Genomic DNA, 20042 nt, shown 5'->3' with positions numbered 1-20042 from the left:
TGGAACATTTGATTTCTTCTGACAATGAGCACTTTTAGCTTTAGAAAATGTGGTTACAGGCTAATGTGTGACTTAATTTTTACCTGGAAAATTAGCTTATGTGTTCTTTTGTATTTTTCTTTAGACACTTAGATGCTGGGAAATTGTTCATGGTGGACAGCATACCAAGGCTAACCAAGACTCCTGCAGCTCCAGGGTTAAAGTATTTCACTCAGGTATGATGCTATGCTCAAATGTTGACAAACACATGAAAGTGTCCTCTGAGAAGGTCTGGTGCTCCTAGCATTTTTCTTGAGGATTTTGGCCTTTGACATCCACCACAAGCAATAAATACCTGATGTCTATATTCTTTCTGCTTGCACATTCCCATTAAGCAAGTGACATGTATTTGAAAATGCTTGATCCAGTTGAATATGTTTGTATAATAAAATCTCATTATAATTCAATACAGCCTTTTGCATCAACTTAGGTTCCTGGTTTAGGGCTCTGATATAGGGACCTGATGCATATGTTTTCATTCTATCAATTTCAGTTCATCTAATAACCTACATGTTAGTTTCCTAGGGCTGCTATGGCAAAGACCACAGACTAGGTGGCTTTAAAGGACTGAGATGTATAGTCTTATAGTTCTGGAGGCGAGAAGTCTGAAGTCAGGGTGTCAGCAGGGATACCATCCTCCAAAACCTTGTTCATGGGTGGGGTGGGAGTGTCTTCCCTTTTCTCTTCCCAGCAACTAGTGGTTTGCTGGGAATCTTACATTCCTTGGCTTGTAGATGATCACTCCACTCTCTGCTTCTGTCACCCCGTGGCTGTGTTCTCCCTTGTCTCTTCTTATGAGGACACAAGTTATGTAGGATTAAGGGCCACTTTATTCCAGTACAGCCTTATCTTAACTAATTGTATGGGGGACGTAATTCAACCCATAATATACTGCTTTCCAAAATCCTTCCTTAACCTTCTCCCTATTCCTATGGTTCTATATTCTGAAGACCTGAGTGGGGTGACAGTAATAATGAGTGCTTAGGCAGCAGCTACGCCTCAGGTTCAAGGTTCAATATGTTTAAGGTTTAAGGTTCAATATGTTGAATCTCACTGCAGTTTATTGTTCAGTCTCTAAATCATATCTAACTCTTTGTGACATGGTAGTTAGAAGTGGGAAATGAATATGCCAACCCTCATGATGAGTTCTATTATTTTATTACCTTATTTATTTTATAGATAAGGAAACAGGGGCCTCATAACTTTATTTATTTAATTATTTACTCTTGGCTGTGCTGGAACTTCATGGCTGCACAGGCTTTTCTCTATTTGTGGTGAGCAGGGGCTGCTCTCTACTTGGGGTGCATAGGCTTCTCACTGCAGTGGCTTCTCTTGTGGAGCTCGGGCTCCAGGGTGCGTGGGCCTCAGAAGTTTAAGTAGCTTGATCAATATCACACAGCTCCTTCATGGTGGAATAGGGCTGGAATTCAAGGTTCCTGTCTTTTATAGAGTTGGCTGACTTTAAGCCCTTGCCATAGTTTTTCTTAATTTCTTTGTTCTTTTTCCTCCCATTTTTAGAAAATGTGATTTGTAAGATAGAGCTTTGTATTGATGATGGAAGTGTTTGCAATCTTCCATATTAAGTTAACCCGATGGGTCTCTTAGCCCCAGGTCTTTAAATGTCTCTGATCCTGGCAGTCGGTACCCACATGTCTGTCTTGATTTGCTTTGCAGCACGCTGTGAACCATATGAAAGTGGCCTACATGCCACCCATGCAAGATGTAGGTCCGCATCCAAGACACGTCCAGTTTGCCTTTTCCGTCAGTAACCAGCACGGTGGGACGCTATATGGGATCTGCTTTAACATCACGATTCTTCCGGTGGACAATCAGGCCCCAAAGGTAGATATCATGGTTGATACGAAGGATGAAGAGGAGGGAGGACCTAAGGAGAAAAAGATTTTTAAAGACTTACTCGAAATGCTCACTTCTCTTTAGGCTGTTTCCAAGGACTTTTCTATTTTCCAACTACAGTGTAGGGAATACAAGCGTGGGGAGGGGAGTTGTTCACCTCCTATGGGACTTTCTATCTAAAAGGTGAGATTTTCCAGTTGCTTTATTTGGCATGAAAATCATTTGGCATGATTTTCAAAGTTTTATTGAAATCTCTTTCATTCCCTTTCCTTTATACTGAGTTTCACGTGTTGATCAGGGAAGGAGATTAAATTAGGAGTCTCTTAGCAACCAGAGAGGCTTATTTGCTCTCCCCACAGACTAGCTATGCTGCTCTGTCATCTAAATAAGCGCTTTAATTTTCCAAAATGAATTAAGATGGACCCTTGCATCCTATCCTGTTCCACTCCCTCATGTTTGTTGGGTCTCTCATTAAAACCAGACCACAAAGGCGATGCTACCTTGCACATTGTATCTTCAGGGCTAGGATTCATCATGAGAGTTTGTTCCCCACCTGCCCCCGCCCCATCAGAGTGCTAGGGTTAATGAGTGTGGCTATTCCTAGGATTGTTTTTCTTCCCTCATAAGTGGAAAGACAAAGTGTGATTACCCATTCGTTAGGAACCACTGGGGACTAGAACCCACCCATGTCACATCCCTAAGGAGAGAGGCCACCTTCTCAGGCCCCCACCTGAAATGAAACCAGGAAAGCCTGGATGCTCCCTTTCCTGTGCTCTCCCCATCATCTCTGCACCTGCCTGAAGTTGTGGGGCAGAAGTCTCATGCTGAGGGACTGAGGCACTTATCCAACCTGCACAACTGTTCTGATGAGTCTAAATGATACTTGAAAATAATGAATTGCCCAAATTTCTGTTAGCTGCTGAATGGATAGATGAAATGTGGCAATCCATACATTGGAATATCAATCCTCAACGTAAAAGAATAAAGTACTAATATGTGCTACCAATTGGTTGAACTTGGAAAACATTATTTCAAAGATAAGTACCCAGTCACAGAAGACCGCATATTGAAAGATCCAGGATAGGCAAGTCTATAGGAAAAGAAAGTAGATTAGTGGTTGCTTAGGACTGCATTGGGGCTTTCCAGGTAGCTCAGCTGGTAAAGAATCCGCCTGTAATGCAAGAGACCCTGGCTCGATTCCTGGGTCGGTAAGTTCCCCTGGAGAAGGAATAGGCTACCCACTCCAGTATTCTTGGGTTTTCCTGGTGGCTCAGACGGTGAAAAATCTGCCTATAATTTGGGAGACCTGTGTTTGATCCCTGGGTTGGGAAGATTCCCTGGAGGAGGGCATGGCAACCCATTCTACCATTCTTGCCTGGAGAATCCCATGGGCAGAGACACAGCACAGCATAGGAGAAGGTGGGGAAATGGGAGGGTGGGAGAGGGAAGGATTGTGGGGAAATAGGGAGTAATTGCTAATAAAGACAGGGTATTTGTTTTTGTGTGTGAAAAATATTCTAAACTTGATAATAATGGTTACATAACTTTGAATATGTGAAAATACTAAAAGACATTGTCTTTTACACCTTCAAGGGGTAAATTGTATGGTGTGTGAATTATCTCGATAAAATTGTTCTGTGTTTGTTTCTGGATTTCTGACTTCTGTAGCCTACCCCACCCCCACTCTGCAGCAGCTGGACAGGGCATGTTCCCCAGTCACCAAAGTATCCATCCAGCTCAGGACACTCATTTACCTCACCGGCCTGACCCCTCAGGCCTCTGAGCTTGCAAGTTTTGGTAGAAGATGGCCCCCCAAGAGGTCACACAAAATAATCTAAACTGGATTCTTTGTCTCCTTCCCTGCTGGGGACCAGATCATGTTCCATGTTGAAAATACAGTTTTGAATGTCTGTGAATTTGATTAGATATTATTCAGATCATCCTTTTCTGTGTATGAAATGCATGTACTGAAATAGCACAGCATCCAAAGAAGCTACCGTGTTTTCCAGAACAATCACAGAGAAGTTGTTTTTTTTATGTAAAATATCCAAACCTCTTGCTAGAGAAAGATGATCCGTTGGGAGGAGGGGGGAAACCAACAGAAAGAGTGAAGTGAATAGTTACCTCTGTCATTTGAAGGTAAATGGAATTGTTATGAGGACTTGGGACTCAAGAGGCATAGGGGCTTCTGTATTTTTTCTACAGTGTATGAGACAAATGAAATAGTACCATAGTAACTGAGAATAATAAAATAAAAGTCAATTAAATGAGTCTCCTCCTTGAAAATGGTCGTGGGAGCTGTTCCCTGATGTTAAAAATCCACAGACCGCTAGGTTGAGTGAAACCATGAGGGAATCTTGATGCCATACTGACCTGAAGTTCCAGAAACCTAAACACTGGGTTAAGGAAGGGACTGGAAGGTGAATGATGAAAAAATGAGAGTAAGTTAGCCTTATGCTTTTAGTCTTCTAAAGTTGTTCTAAAACCCTGTATATTTAAAAATCACTGAATGAGGCAAAGTATATTCCTTGAAATTTAGCATCTTGGGATCTTAATTGGTGTAACTCAGGACAAAACTAGGCTGGCACACATGAACCATGTTTCAGTGATAATAGTCTTCTGTAAATGTGAGCTCCCTTTATTTCTTTCTCCTGCTGCTGCAGCTGCTGCTGCTGTCGCTTCAGTCGCGTCCGACTCTGTGCGACCCCATAGACGGCAGCCCACCAGGCTCCCCCATCCCTGGGATTCTCCAGGCAAGAACACTGGAATGGGTTGCCATTTCCTTCTCCAATGCATGAAAGTGAAAAGTGAAAGTGAAGTCGCTCAGTCGTGCCCGACTCTTAGCGACCCCATGGACTGGAACCTACCAGGCTCCTCCATCCATGGGATTTTCCAGGCAAGAGTACTGGAGTGGGGTGCCATTGCCTTCTCCGATTTCTTTCTCCTACAATCAGTGAAAATGTAGGTGTGGCAAACGAGAGTAAGACTCTTGGGAAAGGTGGGAGTGCGTGGTTGTAGGGAGAAAAGGCACTTTCTTTATGTTTTGCTTTGCTGAAAGAAGTTCGTCTGTTAAAGAATACAAGGTAGCCGTCCCAGGGAGCTTGGTGTCATCATTTCTATGACCCAAGGGCTGCCCTTGGGGTAGCTGTGGGTGGCTGGGAGGATGGAGCAGGGTTGTACATGGACGCTGTGATTTCCTGCTCACTTCCCTTTCCTCTGCCCATTTCTTGCCCCCTCACTCCCAATCCCCTTTTCGAGATCTCTCCTTGGGGAAACCTCTCCTTTCTAGGAGTGGCAGCTGCTCTGAAGAGAGTGCTGCTTCCCTGGAGAATATTGTGTCCTTACATTAGCAGAGCAGTCATCCCAGACTGTTCGTGAGGAGCCTTCAAAGCCCGTGACTTGTAGCCCAGCTGTATCAACTTGTTTTTGATTCTGTGTAGTAATACAAATTTGAGAAAATAGTAGGTTAAATAAAGTTAACAGATTTTCCTACTCTAGGATCTCAGAGCATGAATATGATTATGAGTCTTATAAACCTCCAAGGTGAAGATATTATATTAATATGTGACTCTTTTCCGGTTGTGTTTGACAATGGAACACTTCTTGCCAATTCCCAAAGTAATGATAAATATCCCCAGTTGTTCAAATTTGCTTTTTACTTTCAAATGAATTTTTATTGAGCAGTGGGTTTTTTCTATTATAGAAAATTATCTTTATGGCTTTAATATTTAAGTCTAATGTTTGAATGAATCTATTTCCTGTGAATTCTTCAGTTTCCAGTCTTCAGTTTCCCTGTTCGACTCCCATCTCTAAAATGCTCACTACCCTAACGCTTAAATGCTCCAATCAGTTACTTAAGTCTTTAAGAATTTTTAGGGTGTAAGAAAACATGGATTCTTTCCCTCAGGAAATTTAATATAGGTTTTGTTCATTTTGTAAATTAAGGTACATATGTGCCAAGCAATGATAGATACGGACATGATGAGAGATGTTATTTTCTTAGTTTAGATACATAGTTTAGATATCATACACTGATGATAAATCTGATTGCTGCTGATAGATCTGATTGCTCAGATCTATTCAGGATCTGAGATCAATGAAATGTAGATGCTTTCAGGTTTCTAGATCCGCCTTGTTTCTTTGTGTCCATCAATGTTTAGAACTGAAAGCATTTAGCAAAAAATATTTTTTAGCCAAGATGTTCATCTATGAGTCTGTCCCCTTTAGAACATTCTTGAAAGTTGGATTGACGTGTAAAGACAATGCTGGAAGTTGTCTGTTGCTTTCATGAGTTCTGTTTTCAGGTACACCTTGTGAACAAGGCTTTAAATGTTTCCTCCTTCTTTCTAGGTGTTTACCAAACCTCTGAGAGTGGCTGAGGGAGGTCAGTGTGTCATCAGCACACAGCATGTCCTGGTTTCTGACGAGGACACCAAACTGGACAACATCTACCTCTCCTTGCAGAGTCCACCTCAGCATGGAATGGTGGAGCTAAATGGATTCCCTCTAAACAAAGGGACCACGTTTCCTTGGGGAGACCTCCAGGCCTTAAAACTTAGGTTAGAACATTTCCTGGATTCTTTGTTTTATATGCTTTGGCTCCCATTTGAATCAATTGTGAGGCAGTGTAAGAAGTTTATTCAGTTCTTGCAGGAGTAGCAACACGCCACCTAATACACTCAAGGGGCAGTTGAACATTAGAAATAACAACCCTATAGTTTTCCTTCCAGACATTTTCTTCCCCTCCGGCTTGCTGTACTGATGGGAATGATATTATGAATATTTGAACAGCAAAAATTGAGTTTCCATGAATATTAATTTTGCTGCAACAGCACATATCACAAAGGGTAGCAGTCAAACTAGATGAATTGAGTCTGAGCTAATCTATAAGGCTAATCTACATAATTGAATTTGGCTTTCAGAAAACCCAACTTCATAACCCTGGAAATTCTGGGATAGAATTCTGCTGATTGATGTCTTTAGTGTGACTTTTTAATCCATTCTACTGGGGAGGTGATTTGCAGGCAAATAAGTAGGGTAGATTAGGCAGGACACAGACTAGTGCTTGGGCCTCTTATTGTCAGGGATGGAGTAATCCCTGCTTCATAGTTCTGTAGTGGGCCTATAGTATTAATAGTTCCCGTCACCTTGAGGATGTTCCTTTCCTCTGCCTAATGTCATTATGTAAGACACTTAAAAAAGAAAAAAATCTAGTAAAACTCTTTCTCTGCAAAATAATGCAAGATACTCAAATGCAGTTGTCAGGTAGACAGACATACTGGTTAATTTCTTACTTGTACAAATTCAAGTTGCAAACTAGAATTTTGGTCTTTTTGATAAAGTATAGGCCTCAAATGCTTAGTTTTGCATTTGGAAATTGACAAAGAAGGGGGATTTGTGTACAGGAAGAGCATTTTCATCCAGAAGTTTAATAACACTGTTTTATTTACAGCTTCCAATATCTTAAGCTCTTTTCACTACTCTTATTTTCATTAAAATTTTCTCTCCCCGCCACCCCAAGATCTCAGCTCTTTCCTAGCCATTAGAAAGAGAGCTCTGTTTAGGTAATTCTTTCTAGGGAATGAACGATGGATAGAAAAAAGGTACCAATTTTGCCAGCACATAGTTCAAGCATTCTTGAGCTATAGTTCAAGCATTCTTCTGCTGCTGCTGCTAAGTCGCTTCAGTCGTGTCCAACTCTGTGCGACCCCATAGACGGCAGCCCACCAGGCTCCCCGTCCCTGGGATTCTCCAGGCAAGAATACTGGAGTGGGTTGCCATTGCCTTCTCCATGGCTTGCAATTATGTCTTGTTCATTAAACTTCACAGCAACCAAACCTGATAAGGTAGATGGTTCTGTTCTCATATTACAGTTGAGTTAACTAAGGCATAAAGAGGTTAACTAAGGTCACTTAGCAAGTTTGTGGAAGAGTCTGGTTTTAAAAGAAGTTCTGTTTGATTCCATTGCCGTACTTTGGAATGTGTATTCTTAGACCTATTTGGCCCTTTTAAGGATAATAGCATGGTTAAATTTATTTGAATTAGCACATTATCACATGTCAGTCTACTTTTGATCAGGGAGTGTGACAAAATAAAGCATAGAAGGCAGTGTTGGGAGGGAAACTGGAGGTTGGAGGTGGGCTTTCTCCACCACTGGAATTGAATCCCTAACTGGTGCATGAATGAGTCAGTATCAAACATTTGGCTCAGTTCAACAATTATTTAAAACTTACAGTGTATCACTACAGTAGACTGGAGAGTGAATTGAAAGTCTACAATTAGACAGTTCCTTTAAGAAACTTGACTGGAGAATGAAAAGAAAATAGTGTCAAGAATAGATCAAGAAAAAAATATTTTTAAGTCTGAAGAGATTCAAGAATCTTCTTAGGTTGAGAGGGAAAGACCTAGTCATTGGCAAGAGGGAAATGGCAGGAGAGAGGTAGTGAGTAATCCATAGACGAGGCTTCAGGGCAGAGCTAAACTGATTTGTGTAACAGTGTAACTAAAGGGAAGGATTAGCCCTAAAAGTCAGGGAGGAGGGAGAATCACCAGAATCCACTCATCGTCCCACTTCTGTCTGTCACTGCTCAGTGTCAGGGTCCCCTTGGCCCCAGGCAGTGTTTTCTGTATGTAGGCAGAGCTGCATTCACTGCTTCCCATTTTTACAGTGACAACTTAAAGGGCTGCTTTTTGATTTGGGGACAAGTTATGAGTGCACAGAACACATTTTTCTTGGGTGGAGCAATTTTACCATCAAGGATGCTTGAATATTTATGTAAGTGACTTCAAGATTATACTGGCATTTTGGTTATATATTTATTTGATTGAACATAGGGCCAAAACCATGGAAAAGCTCTTGTGACAGGAATCTCAGTGCACTCACTGTGGCCTTGAGAGATTAGTGACAACTATCATCCCCACAGATATCAGCATAATGGATCCGAGGAACTTCAGGATGACATAGTACTGCAGGTCACAGATGGCACAAATGCAGCTGAATATGTCCTACACGTTGAGGTACGTAGTAAGTTTCCTCCTTGGTTCCTATAGAAACAAAGTTTTGGGTTTGGAATCTTCTTGGGGTCTCTGATAGAAATGAAGATACATGGTCACCAAAGCAAGAAAGTGCCTGTTTATGTCTTGGAATGTGTCAGGACAGGCAATAGAAAGCAAAAATATCTTGGTGAAATGGGCATACTGTTTTCTCACTCCAGTCCATTTAAAGATAGGAATGCTCTTCCCTCAAACTCAGAGACTTAATTGAAGAAGCAATTGGTTCCTTGTATAAATTATTTCCAATATTTTTGAGCTGTAACATTCAAAACTATTTGTTTAGCAGTTGGATGGGTTAGGCTAGCATCATGGGGGTTTTTCCTGTTGTGTGCAAGGAGCCATATCTGTATGCACAATGTGAGTTTTTGTGAATTCCTGTACTGTACATTCCCCTGGCCTGTTTGAGATGATTAATTTCCCCCTTTTGACAAATGAAGGAAAATCTGCACATAAAGGTTGAGTACATGCTCAAAGGCCTGATGGGAACCCCCAAGTTTCTTTGTTGAGTGACTATCCACGTCTACAAGCATAACTCACAGGATTTGCAGATACTTATAGTTAGTGACAAAGGAAAGTCTGCAGAAGACATACCATGCTTCTTAAAGACCCTCTAATTATTCTTAATGTACCAAATTCTATTTCTGTTACAGTTGGTCAGATCTTCATGCTATGAAATTATTGTTAAAGGTCATAATAATGTGTTTGCAAGATATTTTACAGTTAATAATTAATTTAGAATGATGACACCCATCTAGTGTTTTTAAAAGTACACAGGAAAGGAATTATCTTTATTTTATAGCAAAGGTCTGAAAAAGTTCAATGACTTGTCGAAAGCCATTAACTTGACCATGTAGACCTGGGCTGACCTCTGCACTCTGGTCATCAGGCCAGCATTCTTTCTTCTTCACGACTGCCACAGAGCTCAGTTCACAGGTGATTGTAATTCAGGAGCACTTACACATGCCAGGTTCAATGCATAGTCCCTTCCTTTCATTTTCCCACTTAGTTCTCATGATGGTCTTAAACCTAGATGAAAAGAAGTATGTCATTTAAGCTTCATAAAGGTGAGTTTTCTTTATTGGTGGACTTTTACATATCAAGAAAGCTTACATTTTTTTTCCTGAAAAGAAAATTTCTGGTGAAAATCCCAACTCTATCTTCTGTCTGTGACTATCTTTTATCAATGACAATAAGCTGTGCCTTTGAGGAAAAGAATCTGTTCGTATTACTTTTTAGAGAAAAGAGCATGTCCTTTGAAAGCCAATCAGAAGTTTGGGCAATTTGGGGACAATTATGTATGATTTTTTTTTTTCATCCAGGAGCAATGTTTTTAATTCTATCACCTTTGGACTTTTATGCATTTGAAAGCGGAGGCTATTTTGTGAACTGCTGCAAGGTGATTATCATGAATGTGTTAGTGAGATTAATCAGATGGGGTCAAGAACGATAATAAAGAGGGTCTTCACTCAATCTACTTTGAGGACTTGAACAGAGATATTGTCCCTTAATAAGCCAATAGTAAATGGGATAGAATGCTGCTAAGTTGCTTCAGTCGTGTCCGACTCTGTGCGACCCCATAGATGGCAGCCCACCAGGCTCCCCCATCCCTGGGATTCTCCAGGCAAGAACACTGGAGTGGGTTGCCATTTCCTTCTCCAATGCATGAAAGTGAAAAGTGAAAGTGAAGTCGCTCAGTCGTGTCCGACTCTTCGAGACCCCATGGACTGCAGCCTACTGGGCTCCTCCGCCCATGGGATTTTTCAGGCAAGAGTACTGGAGTGGGGTGCCATTGCCTTCTCCCAACTGCATGCTTTTTCTACCTTTAATTAAATAAATAAGCCTGGGCTTATCACCCTATTCTCTACCTGTTAAAGGAAAGTGTAAACATAATTTCATGTATATCTGTTGTAGAGTTTTCAGCCTGTTTAAATAGCAGAGTGACCAGGGCATACAAACATAGTTACGTTCGTACATTCATTTATCCCATTAATGCCTAATAAGTGCCTTCTATATGCCAGGTCCTATGCTAAATGCTTGGGCTATGATGATGAACAAGACAAATATACTTCCTCTTCTTATGGAGTTTATGGGCAAGGGAGGAAGGCAGCCTTTAAAGAGATTATCACTGAAATAATTAGTTAAAATATGGATATGTTCTACAAGTCAACAGGGTACTGCTACTGCTGCTGCTGCTAAGTTGCTTCAGTCGTGTCCAACTCTGTGTGACTCCAGAGATGGCAGCCCACCAGGCTCCTCTGTCCCTGGGATTCTCCAGGCAAGAACACTGGAGTGGGTTGCCATTTCCTTCTCCAATGAATGAAAGTGAAAAGTGAAAGTGAAGTCGCTCAGTAGTGTTCAACTCTTCGAGACCCCATGGACTGCAGCCCACCAGGCTCCTCCGTCCATGGGATTTTCCAGGCAAGAGTACTGGAGTGGGGTGCCATTGCCTTCTCTAAACAGGGTACTAAAAGGGGGTAAATGAAGAAAGTTTCTAAGTGAGTCTCAGTTGTCAAGAAGTTTTCCTGGAGGAGTCCGTATGTAACCTAAACATAGAGGAAGCCGGATGGGGAGCGCATGTATACCTGTGGCGGATTCATTTTGATATTTGGCAAAACTAATACAATTATGTAAAGTTAAAAAAAAAAAAAAAAAAGCTAGAGGAGAACATACCAGGCAAGGGACAGGATGAGGATGCAAAGATGGTACAAAGACCTGATGTGTGTGGAACACAGTGTCTTGGGGATAACAGTGGAGTGGAATGGAGTGACAAAGGCACCCCATTGTATGAGATAAGGTCAGATACCCCAGGAAAGTCCCTAGGAAGCCAGTGAAGCTTCAGTGATAAAGAATCTGCCTGGGGACATCTCTGATGGTCTAGTGCCCCCTTCCAATGCAGGGGGCATGAGTTCAATCCCTGGTCAGGGTGCTAAGATCCCATATGCCTCCTGTCCAAAAAAACAAAACATGAAATATAAGCAATATTGTAACAAATTAAATAAAGACTTAAGAAAAGAGAGAGAGAATCTACCTGCAATGCAGGAGACTCAGATACCATCCCTGGATTAGGAAGATACCCTGGAGAGGGAATGTCAATCCAGTCTAGTATTTTTGCCTGGAAAATTCCATGGACAGAGGAGCCATGGACTGTTGCCATGTGGGCAACAGTCCACGGGGTTACAAAGAATCAGACATGACTAACCATGCACAGGCACCCATGCACACAATGGTGACTTGATGAAAGCCACATTTTAAAAAGATCACATTGGGGACTTCTGTGGTAGTCCAGTGGTTAAGAATCTTCCTTGCAATGCAGGGGACATGGTTAGGGAGCTAAGATCCCACATCAGTTCAGTTCAGTTCAGTTGCTCAGCCCTGTCCAACTCTTTGTGACCCCGTGGACTGCAGCACACCAGGTTTCCCTGTCCATCACCAACTCCCAGAGCTTACTCAAACTCGTGTCCATCGAGTTGGTGATGCTATCCAACCATCTCATCCTCTGTTGTCCCCTTCTCCTCCAGCCTTCAATCTTTCCCAGCATCAGAGTCTTTTCAAATGAGTCAGTTCTCCGCATCAGGTGGCCATTGTATTTTGGAGTTTCAGCTTCAGCATCAGTCCTTCCAATGAATATTCAGGACTGATTTCTTTTAGGATTGACTGGTTGGATCTCCTTGCTGTCCAAGGGACTCTCAAGAGTCTTCTCCAACACCACAGTTCAAAAGCATCTATTCTTCAGCACTCAGCTTTCTTTATGGTGCAACTCTCACATCCATACATAACTACTGGAAAAATCATAGCTTTGACTAGATGGACCTTTGTCAGCAAATTAATGTCTCTGCTTTTTGATATGCTGTCTAGTTTGGTCATTGCTTTTCTTCCAAGGAGCAAGCGTCTTTTAATTTCATGGCTGCAAGTCACCATCTTCAGTGACTTTGGAGCCCCTAAAAATAAAGTCTTTCACTGTTCACATTGTTTGCCCATCTATTTGCCATGAAGGGATGGGACCAGATGCCATGATCTTAGTTTTCTGAATGTTGAGTTTAAAGCCAAGTTTTTCACTCTCCTCTTTCACTTTCATCAAGAGTCTCTTTAGTTCTTCTTCACTTTTTGCCAAAAGGGTGGTGTCAAAGTAGAGAGAATATCATAATAAAGTCCCATATATCAATCACCTGTTCTTAATAATTGCTATCATTTTACCATATTTCCTTCATTTATTTTCTCTTTGCTGAATTATTTTAATGTAAGCCCCAGGTATCATGACTTTAGCCTCTAAATGTTCCAGTATACATCTGAAATTAAAGATGTTTTCACTCTAGCTTTGTCTTGTCATTCACCTATCAACTCAGATTTTCTCACTTTGAACTTGGACTACGCTCCTTTTCCTGTCTTACTTCCTTACTGTGTGTCAGCAGAAGAAATTCTTTGAATAAGCTGAATATTGTAGGCACTGTGCTCAACCTGGGAATATAGAAATGAATAACATAATATCTCTACTCCAAAAAAGTTGGGGCCTAATGGCTCTCAGAGAAGTCCTCCATGATCTGCCAGCTTCTCATAATATAATACCTGTATGCCATCTTTGGATAGCCATTTACTTGGTCTGTTCCTTTTGGCTTTACTGACTATGCCAAAGTCTTTGTGTGAATCACAACAAACTGTGGAAAATTCTTAAAGAGATGGGAATAATAGACCACCTTTCCTGCCTCCTGAGAAGTCTGTATGCAGGTCAGGAAGCAATAGTTAGAACCGGACCTGGAAAAATGGACTAGTTCCAAACTGGGAAGAGTATATCAAGGCTGTATATTGTCACCTTGCTTATTTAACTTTAATGCAGAGTACATCATGTGAAATGCTGGGCTGGATGAAGCACAAGCTGGAATGAAGATTGCTAGGAGAAATATCAATAACCTCAGATATGCAAATGACACCACCCTTATGACAGAAAGTGAGGAACTAAAGAGCCTCTTGATGAAAGTAAAAGAGGAAAGGGAAAAGATCCCACGTGCAGTGGGGCAACTAGGCTCACACACTGCAACCACTGAAGCCCATGTGCTGCAACAAAAACCCAGCATAGCCAAAATAAAAAATAATAATTTTTTAAAAAGATCATATTGGTTGAAGTATGAGGGAAGGAAATACAGGGTTGAGGGTATTCACAGGCCAAACTTGATAAATAAATGTGCAGCATACACCAAGTTGTGGTTGTGAACTCAGAGGCGGACTGTCCTTTATTCCTATTTAGAAAACATACTTTTTCAAATTATACAAAATCTTTTAAAATTTTGGACAGTCACTGCAATCTCATGTTGCTTGTCTTTCCTTTCTACTTAAGGGTTTTATTTTAATGACAGTGAGAGAAAAATGTACTACCACGTTGAAAACTGGTACTGATTTAACAGTTATGGAGTTTCAGAATTAACTCAAAATGTTTGAAATGCAGCTGCTACCTATTATATGTCCAGAGAAACTTCCTGGGTGGCAGGAAGTTGAAAGGAAGGAGAGTTTTGTAATCACCAAGTAATTTGAAATATAAATAACTTTGATGTAGTAAATGTAAATGCTCAGACCACAAGGACTAGGTTTCCTCCAGAATATGCATAGATTGGACGAAGGAGGATAGGGGCTTGGGTGACAGACGCTTTATATTACATTTATTTTTTTGTCTGTCTAGAAACAAACGAGAGCTTTGGGTCCCAAACCATAACCATACTCCCCCATTCCTACCTTAAATGTCTCTCATATGGGTCATTTCTTCCAAGATGGTTCATATGGGGAAAGTTAAAAGATACAAACAGCTTGGCCAAATTCCATAGCTATTGTTTTGCGTGTCTGGAAGACTAAAAAAGTCTGTTATTCCAATTATGAGCAATGAGTTACCAGTTGGACAATTTGTCATTGCTTTCTTTTCTCAAAAACATGCATTTTTCACCCCCTCTGCTTAGGTGTTCCCTGTAAATGACGAGCCACCAGTGCTAAAGGCGGACCTCATTCCCATGATGCATTGCTCCGAGGGGGAAGAGGTTGTCATCACTTCTGAATACATTTTTGCTACTGATGTGGACAGTGATGATTTAAAGCTGATATTCATGATTGTTGGAGAACCTCAGCATGGGACCGTAAGGAGAGCTGGGGTCACAGTACGTCAGTTCTCTCAGGAAGATGTTGTCGCAGGGGCTGTGACGTACAAGCACACAGGTAAGTGACAGCATCGTGGTGAGTCTGGGCGTGGGGATGCAACAACATTACAGAGTCTTAGCTCACTTCTTGCTGTGGGCTCTGATAATCTCAGTCTTAATGTTTGTTTCCATTAAAACCAGAGAAGCTGCAGTGGGAGCCCATATCCTATTTTTCCAATATTATCACGATATTCAGCAGTATTTCTAGATCTCTCAGTAATACAGTGAATTTCACAGAAAGAACAAATGTTATTGCTGCTATGTTCCTGATGCTTCCATAGACTTTCGATTCACTCTGGCTTGTCCCCATCCCTATTTTGGTCAATTTGAAGAAGGCTGTTTGGCCATCCCACTCTGGTTCCATATATCATACCAAAAATGCCTGAAGTAGGCTCCCTAAGGTAATTATATTATTAACTTGAGAAGTTTTCTGATTATCAGCTAGTTCCTAAGAAGTAACTGGTCTGCCCCTTTGGTTTCTTGAAGAGCAAAGATGATGTTTTATGCTTTGTGTAACTTGCCCATAGCACCTGACAGTCATGAACACAGATTGAAAATACAGTAAATGCTTGTTTGTTAGCATTGTAGTTACATTTCTGGCATTGCATTATATTGCTATCTAGGTGGCATTTGTTCCTTATGTAAAATATTCACATAAAAAATGTCAACATCTGTAATCTACAGATCACAATAGTAGGCATAGTAGGCTCAAAGGAGTATAATCCAGACCCTAAGATGAACCCCATTCCCATGGAATAATGATAGTAACACCTCTGTCCTTCATGACATCACTAGCCCTGCCAAATTTGATTTCTGGGTTGGAGGCACTTCCTCAGTAATAATGCCATGGACTTCCTCTAACTAACTTTTATCATACTCCGTTACTGTTTCATGATTACTCATCCATATGCCTCTCTAACCTAGATTCCAGGGGGAAGTATGACTGAGTGTGTCAGGCCAGGTGAGTGGTACAGGAAATAAGAGGTGTCAGAATTCAAATCTTTTTATTTGAAAAAACAGAGAAAGAGAATACAAGCAGTGATGTGGGAGGGAATTCAAGGAGGGGAACTGAGATAGCTCAAGTTTAATTTGGACATGGGGAAAACATTTTGAAATAATATTTTTAAATGCACTTTGGAAAAAAACAACTTATTAGGATACCAGTTGCCTCAAGGCCAATTAGTATGACATACTTTGATCACTCCACTAGACATCTTTTTTCTTGAAATAATATCTCTTTATCCTCACTCTGTTAAGTCTTCAATTGGTAAGTCATGTCTTAATCTTTGCGACCCCATGAACGGCAGCATGCCAGGCTTCTGTGTCCTTCACTTCCTCCCAGAGTTTGTGCCAATTCCTGTCCCTTGAGTTGGTGATGCCATCCAACCATCTCATCCTCTGTCACCCTCTTCTTCTCCTGCCTTCAATCTTTCCCAGCATCAGGGTCTTTTCCAGTAAGTCGGCTCTTTTCATCAGGTGGTCCAGGTATTGGAGCTTCAGCATCAGTCCTTCCAATGAATATTCAGGGTTGATTTCCTTTAGGATTGACTAGTTGATCTCCTTGCTGTCCAAGGCACTCTGAAGAGTCTTCTCCAGCACCACAGTTGGAAAGCATCAATTCTTCCATGCTCAGCCTTTTTTGTGGTCCAACTCTCACATCTGTACATGACTTAGAAAAAGTTTTGCTGGCTCTTTCCTTTTCCTGAGAAGTATAGTCCACTTACTCAATGTCTCTCAATGTCAGAGTTCACAAATAGGTGCTTCTTTTTGATTTACCCAAACAGACTATCAGAAAAGTGATCTAGAGACCAATATTATGGTTTGTTACATAACTTTAACATCTTTGAAAGGCTCATTTGCCATAGATACATTATGGGTGAGATGAAGCCATCTTCTCTTCAAGCCTGTGCCTTGTTCCAGGTACTAAACAACAAGTAGACATACGTATAACTCTCGTTTAATGTGATGGCCATATAAGGGAGTGTTAACACATTTTTTTTTTCTTCAAAGACCTAGTAGGACTCTGGTACAAATTCTTTCAGATAGACATTTTTGTTATGTTAATAAATTAACAGAAATACTGTATTCAAAAAATATTTTATTTGAATGATACTTTTGCTTGTAATGTTCACTCGGTTACTAGGTAGTGATTAGCACTGTTCTAGAATGAATAAAGAGAAACTCAGAATAGGAGCTAAAATTTCAGTGGCCCTGTGCTTACCTCCATACATTGGTTATCAAGATGACCAAAGAACAATTGTTGTTATTGTAGTTTTAGTCGCTTAGTTGTGTCCAACTCTTTTGCAACCCCATGGACTGTAGCCTGCCATGCGCCTCTTGTCCATGGGATTGTCCACGCAAGAACACTGGAGTGGGTTGCCTTTTCCTTCTCTAGGAGATCTTCCTGGCTAGGGATTGAACCTGCATCTCCTGCATTGTAGGTGAATTCTCTACTGCTGAGTCACCAGGGAAGCCTGATAACAATTGTATCACCATTATTTTATTTGCTTATTTATTTTTGTGATTATGAAAATAATATATACTCATTACAGAAAGCTTAGGAAATTATGATAAAATTTTGAAAAATCACCTTATTTACCTCAGAAAGATAATCACTGTTAACATTTCAGTATTACAATGTCTTCTTTTCCTTTTTCTAATTGTAATTTTTAACATAGTTGCAATCATGTTGTATGTGCAGTTCCTTTTTTCATTTAGATTCTCATCTAAAAATGTTTATTAAAATATTATTAAATGTTACAAAGTTATTGTAACCATGTTTTAATCATTGAATAATATTTTATGATATAAAATTATTACTAATTTGCTATTCTCCAATCATTAAATATGAGGCCATTCAAAAATTATTTAATAAATACCAGTCCAGTTAACTGTTTTCAGTATAAATTATATCTTTAGACTGTATCTCATTTCAAGGTAAAGAATTCTTCGACCCATTTTGTAGCTGTTTTTTTTGTGGCTTAACACTCAGCCAACTTTTCCAGCTCTTTCTATGAATGTTTCACATGTTTTTCTTATATTGAAATTACAGTTACTGAATGTACTCTGTTCGGGTTTTTGGTTAAGCTGTTTTCATTTCCTAGAATTATTTTTCCATTTCTCTTCCCCACTCCCTCTTCCTACACATCTTCTCTCCCATCTCCCAGTTCTCTGCCTTATTTGCCTTATAAACCATTCATTATTTAATGCTCAGTACAAAGTGAGCAAGGCCATCTGGAAAGATTTCTCTGACTTTCCCTGCCATGAACATTCTGCCCCCCATGCCATCATCAGCCTATGCGCTCATCCTTCTTCACCCTCAGCACCTAATGCATAATAAGCAGGCTGAGATAGATGAATGCTCCATTTAATAGGTTAAAAATGGCTTTGAGTAGCAATTTCATATGGTTCCACTTGATATATACACACATCTGTGCTAATCTAACCAGACTGCATTTCTTTCCCTCCCATTAGACTGTGTCCCCTCCTGACATGTAGTAGGTCTTTGAACATTTGGTATTTTTTTGAACTGTCTCGACATTTTCACCATGTCTGTCTTTCCCTCCGCTGGAGCACACAGAACACTAATCTTCATACAATAAGCATTAAATAAGTATTTATCAAGTGAGTATTACATAAAAAAGCTTTATGCCAATTAACTTTTTTATAAATATGAATAGATGAGTGGTTTCTTTCCCCCACTTTTCCTAAAGTAGAAGGCTGATTGTTTGATTTTAATGTCTCAACTTTATTCTTTTTTAAAAAATAAGCCCAGTCTTCTCATTCTTTAATCCTTTGGTTACTCAGTAATATCATTTTGAATATTTCCTTGTCTGCCATTTTTTTATTGGAATAATTGGTTTATAATGTTTGTTAATCTCTGCTGTACAGTGAAGTGAATCATCCCCTCCCTCTTGAGCTTCCCTCCCACTGCAGCCCCCGATCCCACCTCTCTAGCTCATCGTAGAGCACCAAGCTGGGCTCTCTATGCTATACAGAAGCTTCCTACTAGCTATCTGTTTTACACATGTAGTGTATGAATGTCAGTGCTGCTTTCTCAATAGGCCCCACCTTCTCTTTCCCCTTCTGTGTCCACAAGTCTGTTCTGTACATCTGCATTTCTATTCCTGCCCTGCAAATACTTTCATAAGTACCACTTTTCTAGATTCCCTATATATGCATTGGTGGTGGTGTTCAATTGCCCAGTCGTGTCTGACTCTTTGCATCTCCATGGACTGCAGCACGCCAGGCCTCCCTGTCCCTCACCATCTCCCGAAGTTTGCCCAAGTTCATGTCCATTGCATCGGTGATGTCATCCAGCCATCTTATCCTCTGACTCCCTCTTCTTCTGCCCTCAGTCTTTCCCAGCATCAGGGACTTTTCCAATGAGTCAGCTGTTCATGTCAGGTGACCAAAATATTGGCGCTTCAGCAAAAGTCCTTTCAATGAGTATTCAGGGATGATGTCCCTTAAGATTGACTGGTTTGATCTCCTTGCTGTCCAAGGGACAGTTAAGAGTCTTCTTCAGCACCACAGTTCGAAGGCAATAATTCTTTGATGATCTGCCTTCTTTACAGTCCTGCTCTCACAACTGCGCATGACCACTGGGAAGATCATAGTCTTGACTGTATGGATCTTTGTTGGCAGAGTAATGTCTGCTTTTCAACACACTGTCTAGGTTTGCCATAGCTTTCCTGCCAAGAAGCGATTGTCTTCTTATTTCATGGCTGCAGTCACCATCTCCAGTGATTTTAGAGCCCAAGAAGATGAAATCTGGCACTACTTCCACCTTTCCCTCCTTCTCTTTGCCATGAAGTAATGGGGCCAGATGCCATGATCTTAATTTTTTTAATATTTAGTTTTAAGTAGGCTCATCACTCTCCCTCTTTACCCTCATCAAAAGGCTCTTTACTTCCTCTTTGC

General features: G+C 40.7%; 1 protein-coding gene across 3 annotated transcripts in view; it reads left to right on the top strand.

The window, feature by feature from the left end:
• Nucleotides 1-20042, top strand: part of FREM1 (FRAS1 related extracellular matrix 1) — a 217979-nt gene that overhangs the window by 117842 nt on the left and 80095 nt on the right. For all 3 annotated transcript variants that reach the window (XM_010857025.1, XM_010857026.1, XM_010857024.1), the window contains exons 12-16: nucleotides 125-215; nucleotides 1714-1881; nucleotides 6244-6452; nucleotides 8817-8910; nucleotides 14886-15138. In XM_010857025.1, coding sequence (XP_010855327.1) covers nucleotides 125-215; nucleotides 1714-1881; nucleotides 6244-6452; nucleotides 8817-8910; nucleotides 14886-15138 — 815 coding nt within the window. The remainder of the gene's footprint in view (nucleotides 1-124; nucleotides 216-1713; nucleotides 1882-6243; nucleotides 6453-8816; nucleotides 8911-14885; nucleotides 15139-20042) is intronic.

This window comes from Bison bison, unplaced genomic scaffold (assembly GCF_000754665.1).
Source record: "Bison bison bison isolate TAMUID 2011002044 unplaced genomic scaffold, Bison_UMD1.0 scf7180017864376, whole genome shotgun sequence".
Classification (NCBI taxonomy): Eukaryota; Metazoa; Chordata; class Mammalia; order Artiodactyla; family Bovidae; genus Bison; species Bison bison.
The sequence above is the reverse complement of the archived record's forward strand: the minus strand, read 5'-3'. Positions and strand labels throughout refer to the sequence as shown.